Consider the following 12764-nt stretch of genomic DNA (forward strand, 5'->3'; position numbering starts at 1 on the left):
GGTAGCAGTTGCAATTTTTGCTTCATGGGTGCTTAGCATAGGTCCAAACCGGCAGTCTATGGCCTGTTGTCTGGACCTCTGGCCGTCTCGATGGGCGTGCCACAGGGTTCAATTCTCGGGCCGACTCTATTCTCTGTGTATATCAATGATGTCACTCTTGCTGCTGGTGACGCTCGGATCCACCTCTATGCGGACGACACCATTTTGTATACATCTGGCCCTTCATTGGACACTGTGTTAACAAACCTCCAAACGAGCTTCAATGCCATACAACACTCCTTCCGTAGCCTCGAACTGCTCTTAAACACTAGTAAAACTAAATGCATGCTCTTCAACCGAACGCTGCTTGCACCCGCCCACCCGACTAGAATCACTACTCTCGGCGGGTCTGACCTAGAGTATGTGGACAACTACAAATACCTAGGTGTCTGGTTAGACTGTAAACTCTCCTTCCAGACTCACATTAAGCATCTCCAATCAAAAGTTAGATCTAGAATCTGCTTCCTATTTCGCAACAAAGCCTCCTTCACTCATGCTGCCAAACATGCCCTCGTAAAACTGACTATCCTACCGATCCTTGACTTCGGCGATGTCATTTACAAAATAGCCTCCAACACCCTACTCAGCAAATTGGATGTAGTCTATCACAGTGCCATCCGTTTTGTCACCAAAGCCCCATTTACTACCCACCATTGTGACCTGTACGCTCTTGTTGGCTGGCCCTCACTACATATTCGTCGCCAAACCCACTGGCTCCAGGTCATCTATAAATCACTGCTAGGCAAATCCCTGTCTTATCTTAGCTCACTGGTCACCATAGCAACACCCACCCGTAGTCTGCGCTCCAGCAGGTATATCTCACTGGTCATCCCCAAAGCCAACACCTCCTTTGGCCGCCATTCCTTCCAGTTCTCTGCTGCCAATGACTGGAACGAACTGCAAAAATCTCTGAAGCTGGAGACTCTTATCTCCCTCACTAACTTTAAGCGTCAGTTGTCAGAGCAGCTTACCGATCACTGCACCTGTACACAGCCTTTCTGAAATTAGCCCACCCAACTACCTCATCCCCATATTGCTATTTATTTTGCTAATTTGCACCCCAGTATCTCTATTTGCACATCATCTTTTGCACATCTATCATTCCAGTATTATACGAAATGGTAACTATTTTGCACTATGGCCTATTTATTGCCTTACCTCCATAACTTACTACATTCGCACACATTGTATATATATTTTCTGTTGTATTTTTGACTTTATGTTTTGTTTACCCCATATGTAACTCTGTGTTGTTGTTTTTATCGCACTGCTTTGCTTTATCTTGGCCAGGTCGCAGTTGTAAATGAGAACTTGTTCTCAACTGGCTTACCTGGTTAAATAAAGGTGAAATAAAATAAATTGAAAATTACCGCAGTGATGATGTGTGCAGAGAATGTCACAAGAGGTCTTTTCTCTGAGAGCTTAGACTTCAAGCTTGGGATTGTTGGGATAAGAAAGCCAAGAAAACACTTCTTCTCTCCCTGAAGAAGATCAATAGAGAATGCTTGTGGCTGTAGGACTGTACTGTACTCCTTGAGAAAAGCAATCTCACAAGGATGTAGTTTGCTGCTCACACCCAGGTCTTCACAGATTTGCCCCAGCTGGTCATCATGAGTTTGGAGATGGCTCCATCTTGTCACACATGGCACAGTTACTTTCATGCTTGCAATGTCCTCTATTGCCTCTGAAGCGAATGTGGACCTGTGTGCTTTGTTCCAAATGCTGGAACATTTTGACATTGCACTTCTGTACAATTTTCGTGATGGACCTTGGGATGCAGCTTTGTCCACCTCATTGGTGGCGATGAGGTTGAGGGTGTGTGCCACACAACGTTGATGTGGAGGGAGAAAAAAGTTCAGTTCTTGCTCAACCTCCTCAATAAATCGCACCCACATCATCAAACCTCACTCCATTATCCGTCTCATCTTGCTCCTCTTCATTTCCACTGAACTCCCGGAATGCCTTTACAAAGTTGCTTCCATTGTCTGTCATGGTGGCCCTCACTTTGTGCTGAATTTTAAAGTCTGCATGTATTTCACTTAACTTGGCAGCAATCACATCGTAGGTATGACGTCCTCTCAGTCTCGCACAAGCCAAAGCAGCTGACTTCTTCTCCAATGTGTCCTCCTCGATCCAGTGGCATGTCATGCCGAAGAAGCTTCTGTTATGAGCAGACCAGATGTCTGATGTGGTGCAGACTGATTTTACGCTCTGGAGTTTGGTGGAGCGAGCTTCTTTCATGGAATCAAATTCCCTTTCAATTCGTTGCATCAAAGTCTTTCTACACATGACCTTTCTCCCACCACTGATTCCTTCTACTAGCTTGCAGAATGAAGGCACTTCTACTAGTGAAAAGGGTTGCACATCCTCTATGATGAGGTCAAATACCAGATGATTAACCCGGCTTTGTGAGGTGTGTGGTCCTCCTGGTTGTTGTTTTGCTTGTTTCAGTGGTGTACAAGATGTCCCTTTTTGGCCATCTGTAGATGACTGTGCATCTCTGCACTCTTCCATGTCATCTGGCTGCCTTTTCCTGCTCAGGGTCTTCCATTGATTGTTATGCATCCTCTGAAAAAACTAAATGTAATTACTTAACTATGACACTACAGTATACTATAAGTAAAATAACAGTGGAGTGAGCACCTTGTTATTGTTTCAATTAAGGATTGTAGCTTTACCCAACTTTTGGCCACCCTTTTGAAACATATGTTTCACTTTCTATAGCCTGCCCCTGTCTGATAAACACAGGGCTGGGGTTGGAACAACCACTCACACATGGACAAAGCTGTGGATGCAAGGAAGTCTATGGTGGTTTATATTGTTTGTCTAGAAATACTCAAATATAAAAAACAACAACAATGGACTAATACAGTATTATACTTTGAGTTATGATTGAATAATACAGGCATTTATTTGGGTTGAAAAAACAATTGAACAGCAGGAAAACTGCAGTGTGGCCTTATTGATTTGGGTAGCATGTTATCAATCAATCAATTTTATTTTATATAGCCCTTCTTACATCAGCTAATATCTCGAAGTGCTGTACAGAATGCAGGTGTAATGCAGGTGTAGAAGCACGGTGGCTAGGAAAAACTCCCTAGAAAGGCCAAAACCTAGGAAGAAACCTAGAGAGGAACCAGGCTATGAGGGGTGGCCAGTCCTCTTCTGGCTGTGCCGGGTGGAGATTATAACAGAACCATGCCAAGATGTTCAAAAATGTTCGTAAGTGACAAGCATGGTCAAATAATAATCAGGAATAAATCTCAGTTGGCTTTTCATAGCCGATCATTAAGAGTTGAAAACAGCAGGTCTGGGACAGGTAGGGGTTCCATAACCGCAGGCAGAACAGTTGAAACTGGAATAGCAGCAAGGCCAGGCGGACTGGGGACAGCAAGAAGTCACCACGGCCGGTAGTCCCGACGTATGGTCCTAGGGCTCAGGTCTCTCAGTTGGCTTTTCATAGCCGATCATTAAGAGTTGAAAACAGCAGGTCTGGGACAGGTAGGGGTTTCGTAACCGCAGGCAGAACAGTTGAAACTGGAATAGCAGCAAGGCCAGGCGGACTGGGGACAGCAAGGTGTCAGCATGCCCGGTAGTCCTGACGTATGGTCCTAGGGCTCAGGTTCTCAGAGAGAAAGAGAGAACGAGAGAATTAGAGAGAGCATACTTAAATTCACACAGGACACTGGATAAGACAGGAGAAGTACTCCAGGTATAACCAACTAACCCCAGCCCCCCGACACATAAACTACTGCAGCATAAATACTGGAGGCTGAGACAGGAGCGGTCCGGAGACACTGTGGCCCCATCCGAAGAAACCCCGGACAGGGCCAAACAGGAAGGATATAACCCCACCCACTCTGCCAAAGCACAGCCCCCGCACCACCAGAGGGATATCCTCAACCACCAACTTACAATCCTGAGACAAGGCCGAGTATAGCCCACAGAGGTCTCCACCACAGCACAAACCAAGGGGGCGCCAACCCAGACAGGAAGATCACGTCAGTAACTCAACCCACTCAAGTGACGCACCCCTCCTAGGGACGGCATGAAAGAGCACCAGCAAGCCAGTGACTCAGCCCCTGTAACAGGGTTAGAGGCAGAGAACCCCAGTGGAGAGAGGGGAACCGGCCTGGCAGAGACAGCAAGGGCTGTTCGTTGCTCCAGAGCCTTTCCGTTCACCTTCACACTCCTGGGCCAGACTACACTCAATCATATGACCTACTGAAGAGATAAGTCTTCAGTAAAGACTTAAAGGTTGAGACCGAGTCTGCGTCTCTCACATGGGTAGGCAAACTGTTCCATAAAAATGGAGATCTATAGGAGAAAGCCCTGCCTCCCGCTGTTTGCTTAGAAATTCTAGGGACAATTAGGAGGCCTGCGTCTTGTGACCGTAGCGTACGTATTGGTATGTACGGCAGGACCAACTCGGAAAGATAGGTAGGAGCAAGCCCATGTAACGCTTTATAGGTTAACAGTAAAACCTTGAAATCAGCCCTTGCCTTAACAGGAAGCCAGTGTAGGGAAGCTAGCACTGGAGTAATATGATCAAATTTCTTGGTTCTAGTCAGGATTCTAGCAGCCGTATTTAGCACTAACTGAAGTTTATTTAGTGCTTTATCCGGGTAGCCGGAAAGTAGAGCATTGCAGTAGTCTAACCTAGAAGTAACAAATGCATGGATTAATTTTTCTGCATCATTTTTGGACAGAACATTTCTGATTTTTGCAATGTTACGTAGATGGAAAAAAGCTGTCCTAGCTAGCTAGCTAGCTAACTACGTTAGCAACAACCCTGACAGTGAGCATCTTATGTTGGGTTACGGAGTGCAACTAGCTTTCAAAAATGTTTTTTTCGAAACTTTTGATTTAGCTAGCTAGCTAGGCTATGTAGCCCAGTGAACCTCACCCAACTATCTACAACTGATTTATCTGAGCTAAAATAGATTTAATTAGCGAAATTGTTAACAAATTAGCACAATAGCATACTTGCTATGATATCTTGCTAACTACAGTAGCTAGCAACAGACAGAACAACCTTAAGTGAGCAGCATACCACATAGTGTAGGAGAGTTGGCAAGCAAATTAGCAAACTAAACAGGCTAGCTACCTAGAAATCTGACTAACTAGCTACTAGTACTCTCTGAAATCTCCGACCTATGCTGGAACATTGGTAACATTGTGAAGACAACCTGTCTGTCTCTAGAGACTAGCTAGCTTAGCAAGCTAACGCACCACACCTGCCAATCGTCATCCGTGTGTGTTTACCAGGTCTAAGTGTTTCTTTAGGTTCGAAGTTGAGTCTCTGGATGTCGACAGCTGCTTTACCGTGGGTAAACATAGTTTGCATTGAACTGTTACATTCCTGCCCTTTTCTTCTTCTTTGAACACAAATTGTTATTTGAAACGCCATCCAAAACATGCACTGCGTTGGCGCGCCATACCCTTTTCTTTTGTGACCGTGTATGTAATTAAGAAAACAGGCAATTGTTTCATGGACATTTTTTTTTTCTGCAAACATCCCTTCTAAATTTGAAAGTAATCCTAGAAGTAATTATCTACTTTTTCAAAAGTATCGGTAATCTGAATACAATATTTTTGCTGGTAATATAACGGTTTACAGTTAAAGTTTTTGTGTTATCGATTACATCTAACTGATTACATGCAATCCGTTACTCCCCAACCCTGTGTCAAATCAAATCAAATCAAATGTTATTTGTCACATACACGTGTTTAGCAGATGTTATTGCGGGTGTAGTGAAATGCTTGTGCTTCTAGCTCCGACAGTGCAGTAATATCTAACAAATAATATCTGTGTGTGTGTGTGCTCATTCTCGTGTGTACGTGTGTGTGCTCACTCATGTGTGTATCTGTGTGTGTGTGTGTCTTTGTGTGCACGTGTGTGTGTGTGTGTTTACCAGGTCATAGTACTCCAGGATCATATAGTGGGGCTCAGCCTCCCTACACAGTCCCAGCAGTCGCACCACGTTGTCGTGGCTCAGCTTGGAGAACATGTCGGCCTCGCGGCGGAAGTCTAACTGCAGCTTCTCGTCTCTGCTCTGCAGGCTCTTCACCAGCACCACCGTCTCCTCCTCGCCCTCCTCGATGGCCTTCGCCTTGGCCAGCAGCACCTCGCCAAACTCCCCCTTCCCTACACACACACACACACACACACACACACACACACACACACACACACACACACACACACACACACACACACACAAGACAGGTAGGTAGGCACGCACGCGCGCGCACCCACATACAAACACACACAGGGTCAAAGGTCAGAGATTAGAGGGTCACTCTTATAGGCCAACATTCTCTTCCAGGGTTAGGGTTAGGTTTAACTGCTGACACTACTACTATTTAAAACTAAAGAAAAACTTGGTAAATAGAGGTGAAATTAAGTAAGTGAATGAAAATGTGTCCAAGTGTTTACTCCAGCTATTGCTGTACAGTGTATGGCTGTACTTCACGCTCTTAATTACGACTTACTCCTCATACAGGTGTAACCACCTTACCCAGTGTAGTGATGGTGTGTAGGTCTGCCCTGGGGAAGTGAAGCTTATCATTGGCACTGCTATGGCGTTTCTCTGCTGCTGCCGTGGTGCCCACGCTGGTCAGAGCCACCTCTTCCTGGATCTCAGCTGTGGTGTGGCCGTTCTGCTGCACAGCTCCTCCTGGTGGACAGCAACCACATTACACAATTTGTATGTTTGAGATTGACTACATTGCTGTCAAACTGCACAAAATCACTGATCTACAAATCACCTTGCATCCCAAATAACTACTCATTATGTGATCAAGATAAGCGATTCTGCACCTCGCCTTGGTCAAACTGATCCCCTGAAACACTGTGTCATGTAATGTCAACATTAAAGATGAAGAAAAGGAGGAGAAGATTGGGAAATCTGTTTCTCAGGGTAAGAGCAGATTCTATCCAATTAAGTTTGTTGGACATGATTTGGAAAGGCACACACCTGTCTATGTACAGTGCATTCGGAGAGTATTCAGACCCCTTGACTTTTTTTAGATTTTGTTACGTTACAGCCTTATTGTAAAATAGATTTAATTGTTTTTTTCCCTCATCAATCTACTCACAATACCCCATAATGATAAAGCCAAAACTGATTTTTGTTCAATTGTTGCAGAAACAACATCTGAACGATCACATTTACAAAATGTCTTTCTACTCTGCGAGTGTCTGGACCAGGGTTCTTCAATTCCGGTCCTGGAGGGAGGAAACACCTCTGTTTTTCATCCTCTCCTTCTAATCAGGGGCTAATTCAGACCTTGGACACCAGGTGAGTGCAATTAACTACCAAGTAGAAATAAAGAACAGAGGTGTTTCGACCCTCCAGGACCGGAATTGAAGAACCCTGGTCTAAACCATGATCACCTTGATTTCATTCATCTCAGTCTCATTGCAAAGGGTGTTTATTATAATACTTATGTAAACAATATATTTTTGTAGTTTTTAATACATTTGCAAAAATGTCTAAGAACTTCTTTTCACTTTTTCATTATGGGGTATTGTGTGTAGATTGATGAGGAATTGTTTTATTTAATTCATTTCGGAAGAGGGCTGTAACGTAACAAATTGTGTAAAGGATCAAGGGGTCTGAGTACTTTCATAATGCACTGTACATATCCAAAAGTGGACCTAGAAGTTTGTCCTTAAATATCTATTGGGAGCCCATCTGGACCTTCCGCTTAACCTCCCTTCATATCGAAAATAGCATCAGATTTTTCAACACCATCCAATTCCTTTTCCAGATCCAATTTAGTGTCTTCTGAAGTAGAGGGAAAATCAAGACCTGACTAGTTCAGTTCTCATGAGATTCAGAGTTGTAAAGTGTGTTGTAGTAGGAAGCAAATGTTTGGTTTATTTCTACAGGATCCATTGATAATTGTCCTTGTAAATTATGAATTGCATTAAAGGCTGAATTTTACTTCTTACTGTGCCAGGCCAGCAATTTACCAGGTTTTTCACCTTGATCATAGGACTGTTTCAGCCTAGTTAAGCTGTTTGCAGCCTTTGAGGTGGGAAGTTCTTCATACTGAGCTTTAAGACCAAATCATTCCTTGTTTACTTCTACTGAGTTATCCAATTCTCTGATTGTGCTGTCCATCTCTCATTTTCTGATTTTTATTTTATTTTAAACTGGTAAACTCCTGAGTGGCGCAGTGGTCTAAGGCACTGCATCGCAGTGCTAACTGTGCCACTAGAGATCCTGGTTCGAATCCAGGCTCTGTCGCAGCCGGCCGCGACCGGGAGACTCATGGGCGGCGCACAATTGGCCCAGCGTCGTCCAGGGTAGGGGAGGGAATGGCGGCAGGGATGTAGCGTTGATAGAGCATGGCGTTTGCAATGCCAGGGTTGTGGGTTCGATTCCCACGGGGGGCCAGTATAAAAAAATATGTATTCACTAACTGTAAGTCGCTCTGGATAAGAGCGTCTGCTAAATGACTAAAATGTAAATGTAAATTTGAAATCCACAAGAACTTAGCATAGTAAAAAGTACAGACAGTAATGTGGGCAGATATTTCCCAATACAAATTAAACATACTCAAGCCTTTATGATTGGAAATATGATAATGATAATATTTTGAAATCAGAGAAAAGTTCCTTGAGTGTACAACACCTACTTTAAGCGCTGAGCACTTTAATGCCAAAACTGAGATTAGTGTTGGGTTGTACAGATGAGAGGGAACAAGTGGAGCCATTATATGTGGATTAACTTCACAAACAAATTATTTAAATTTGTAAAGAGAGCACCCCAGTTAATCTTATTTAATCTTAAAGACTCTCACCAAATTACATAAGACCACGTAACACTCAAAACCCAGGTATGTGACTATGGTGACTATTGCACATTCCTTGCAATGCTCTTGGCAGCCACATGGTGGTGGCATGTCAACTGGATATGAGTGAGTACAAAATGTTCAACATAGGGGCAGAGTATGATGTAGGTATGAGCATTCAGACTAATAAATACATGTTTATTCTATGACTTACACGGACACAACTACTTGCCAGACACGTAGCCTACACAAGATGATAGCAAACATTGCATTTACTCAGAAACCCTCTGCCAATTGACTCTCCCTATCCATACTATTAAACTTGAATGCACGCACACATACACGCCCACCCGCCTACACCGATCCCACACCCACCCACCAACCCACCCAGCACCATGTTACCCAACACACACCCCACACCTACCAACCCACCCCGTCAACCCCCTCACTTAATTGGCACCTTAATTGGGGAGGAGTGGCTTATGGTAATGGCTGGAGCAGAATTGGTGGAATGGTATCAAATACATCAAACATATGGTTTCCATGTGTTTGGTGCCATACTATTTGCTCCGTTCCAGACATTATTATGAGCCGTCCTCCCCTCAGCAACCTCCACTGCCCCACACACACACACCCATCCCCCCAACTCACCGTTAAGACACTCCATCTCAGGCTCCTCTCCCTGCTGGCCCTTCTGCAGTCTCTTGGCGTTACGTCTCTTCTTGCAGTAGAACATGAGGCCCAGCACCACTATGATGTAGGCCACGGCTGCCCCCACAGACAGACCTATAGTCTGGATCATTTTATAGGGTGCCTTCTCCTCATGATCCACCAATGTCTGCACCGGTTTCTCTGCAAAAGACAGAGGAAAGAGGACATATGGTTATTTATTTTATTTATTCAGGTAGGTTGATGAGAGCAATTCTCTTTGTTAAACATAGTGACGTGTTAAAGTTGAAGTGATAGTTCATCAGATGTTACATGTAGGTTTATTGAGAATACATTCCCTTTAACAATAACGGCCTGGTTGACTGTAACAGAGCAGTTTGTTCGTTAAGTTTGTCTGATTTTTCAGAATCTCAAAATTGGTCATATGGCAAGATGAGTCCATGATTTATGCCATCTGTTGAGTAGATCCAACTATATGCCTTAATCCCAAATGAATTACAAAGATAGGCAACGTCTGATTTCTTCATTATCATTTTAAATAGTGCTCTTTTCCAGTCATTTAGGATTGAGACGTCGTATACACAACAGATGGCATGGGACATGGTTGGACAGATCTCAGCTTGGAATGTTTTTTAATCAGGTACCGACTGCTTGAGAAAATAGTGTTTTGTGTCCATCCAAGTAATATTGAATAGACAGCATATGGTTTATTAAAGTTCAGAACTGTTTCTTTTCTTTAATGTCTTTGTTCGGCAAACTGGCCCAGAAAAAAAAGATCCAAAGATTTCACACACATCATCCATTCATAACCAGAGACTTAAAAACTGGAAGAAAATGAATTGTCTCCTACAATGAACTACTTCAGCAAACTAAATTGTCTCCTTAAGAAGAGACCCTTATCAACCTATTTGGATAAGAAGAGACCGTTATCAACCTATTTTAAGCTACGAGCCAAGCACAAGAAGGAGTCACAGTGTGTGAGAGAGGGTTGATTAAATCTAGGGTCTGTCCAGTCCATGTCACCTCACTGACTGTCACGATCGTTGACGAACGAGAAGGACCAAGGCGCAGCATGATAAGCATACATGTTTATTTAACGAATAAACACCACGACAAAACAACAAACGAAACGTGAAGTCCAAGGTAGTATACACACAACATACCTTACACGGAACAAGATCCCACAACTAACTAATGCCAAAAGGCTGCCTAAGTATGGTCCCCAATCAGAGACAACGATCTACAGCTGCCTCTGATTGGGAACCACCCCGGCCAACATAGATCTACACATTCTAGATCTAACACATAGAAAACCACATAGCAAACCCAACACAGAAAATACACACCCTGACTCAACAAATACAAGTCCTCAGAGTCAGGGCGTGACACTGACGCCCCTGGCGTCACAGGTTATTAGAATGCTCAGATGGCTGAGTGGTTAATTACAGTCCTCATCCAGTCTTCGTGATTACTGCTCGCACATACACACACACACACACACACACACACACACACACACACACACACACACACACACACACACACAGTAACATGGTGTTGGTGGCATCCCGTTTCAGCCGTGTGTGTCTATGTGTGTGTGTGTGTGTGTGGACGTGTTTAACTATACTTGTGGGGACCATAAGTCCCCACAAGAATAGTAAATGAACAACAATTTGACCAACTGGGGACATTTTGTTGGTCCCCACAAGGTCAAATGCTATTTCTAGGGGGTTTAGGGTTAGCATTAGTGTTAGGGTTAGAATTAGGTTTAGGGTTAGGTTTAGGAGCTAGGGTTAGTTTTAGGGTTAGGAGCTAGGGTTAGGTTTAAGGTTGGGGTTAAGGTTAGGTTTTCGGGTTAAGGTTAAGGTTAAGGTTAGGGTTAGGGTAAGAGGACGGGTTAGGGTTAGGGATTAGGGAAAATAGGATTTTGAATGGGACTGAATTGTGTGTCTCCACAAGGTTAGTTGTACAAGACTGTGTGTGTGTGTGTGTGTGTGTGTGTGTGTTTGTGTGTGTGAGAGATAGACTCACCCACTACATAGAGCTGTGCCACGCAGTCACTGATGCTGCAGCTGTTTCCGGCAATGCAGGTGTACTTGCCTGTGTCGTCCGTGGTGACATCAGTTATCACCAGAGAGTCATTGGGCATTATCTGGAACCTGAGAAAGAAAGAAAGAAAGAAAGAAAGAAAGAAAGAAAGAAAGAAAGAAAGAAAGAAAGAAAGAAAGAAAGAAAGAAAGAAAGAAAGAAAGAAAGAAAGAAAGAAAGAAAGAAAGAAAGAAAGAAAGAAAGAAAGAAAGAAAGAAAGAAAGAAAGAAAGAAAGAAAGTAAGAAAGAAAGAAAGGAGTGGGGGGATAGAAAGAGAGAGAAAAAAATTGTGATAGAGAGGGAGAGAGAAAGAAAGAGCGTGAAATAAAGTTACACAGTATGGAGGCTTTATCCCTTGTTCCCTTGATTGCCTCCTTCCGATACAAAAAATATATCTGGGGTAATTGGCTTGGACTTATTCACATGCTCCACATCAAGTCACTACTTCACTGTTCGGTAGTGATTGATTCCTGAAAGCTATCATGGAACATTATTCTCCGGTTCACTGCAGTACCTGTATCGCAAATAGTATCCAAGAGTAAATTACATTCTAGTAATTTAGCAGACACTCTTAGTCGCCTCAGTGTGCAGTGTCTGTCCTTTCACGTTGTGCAATATACTTTTCAGCTCTGCATCTTTATTTGTTGATGTTTCAGTCAACAAGTTAAAGACTATCTTGTTTTTGTGATTACACCTTTCATAGATTTTCCAAAACATACACAAAGACACTTTATGGTGCAATGCAATCCAGTCCTTTTTATTCCCAGCACCACAAAGGGAGAAAATGTTGTTGTGTGTGTTATTATTGTCTCTCTAAGACTGTGTGTAAAGCCTTACCTTCTCCTGCTGGTGTCCAGCACCTTGTCCTTAACCATCCACTGGATGTGGGGCTCAGGGTCTGCTGTGGCCTGGCAGTGTAGGATGGCTGTGTGGCCCTGGTAGACTGTGGTGTACTCTGGCTCCAGCTTGAAGGTGATATACACTACACACACACACACACACACACACACACACACACACACACACACACACACACACACACACACACACACACACACACACACACACACACACACACACACACACACACACACACACACACACACACACACACACACCACCGTTAATACAGTATACCATACATCTCCAAACACAGTTCAGGA

General features: G+C 43.6%; 1 protein-coding gene across 1 annotated transcript in view; it reads right to left on the reverse strand.

The window, feature by feature from the left end:
* LOC121568314 (inactive tyrosine-protein kinase 7-like) overlaps positions 1-12764 on the reverse strand; it is a 253432-nt gene that overhangs the window by 11947 nt on the left and 228721 nt on the right. Inside the window, exons 12-16 of the mRNA XM_041878871.2 lie at positions 12439-12583; positions 11545-11672; positions 9496-9696; positions 6561-6719; positions 5955-6187 (exon numbers count right to left, since the gene is read on the reverse strand). Coding sequence (XP_041734805.1) covers positions 5955-6187; positions 6561-6719; positions 9496-9696; positions 11545-11672; positions 12439-12583 — 866 coding nt within the window. The remainder of the gene's footprint in view (positions 1-5954; positions 6188-6560; positions 6720-9495; positions 9697-11544; positions 11673-12438; positions 12584-12764) is intronic.

Source organism: Coregonus clupeaformis, chromosome 1 (genome assembly GCF_020615455.1).
Source record: "Coregonus clupeaformis isolate EN_2021a chromosome 1, ASM2061545v1, whole genome shotgun sequence".
Classification (NCBI taxonomy): domain Eukaryota; kingdom Metazoa; phylum Chordata; class Actinopteri; order Salmoniformes; family Salmonidae; genus Coregonus; species Coregonus clupeaformis.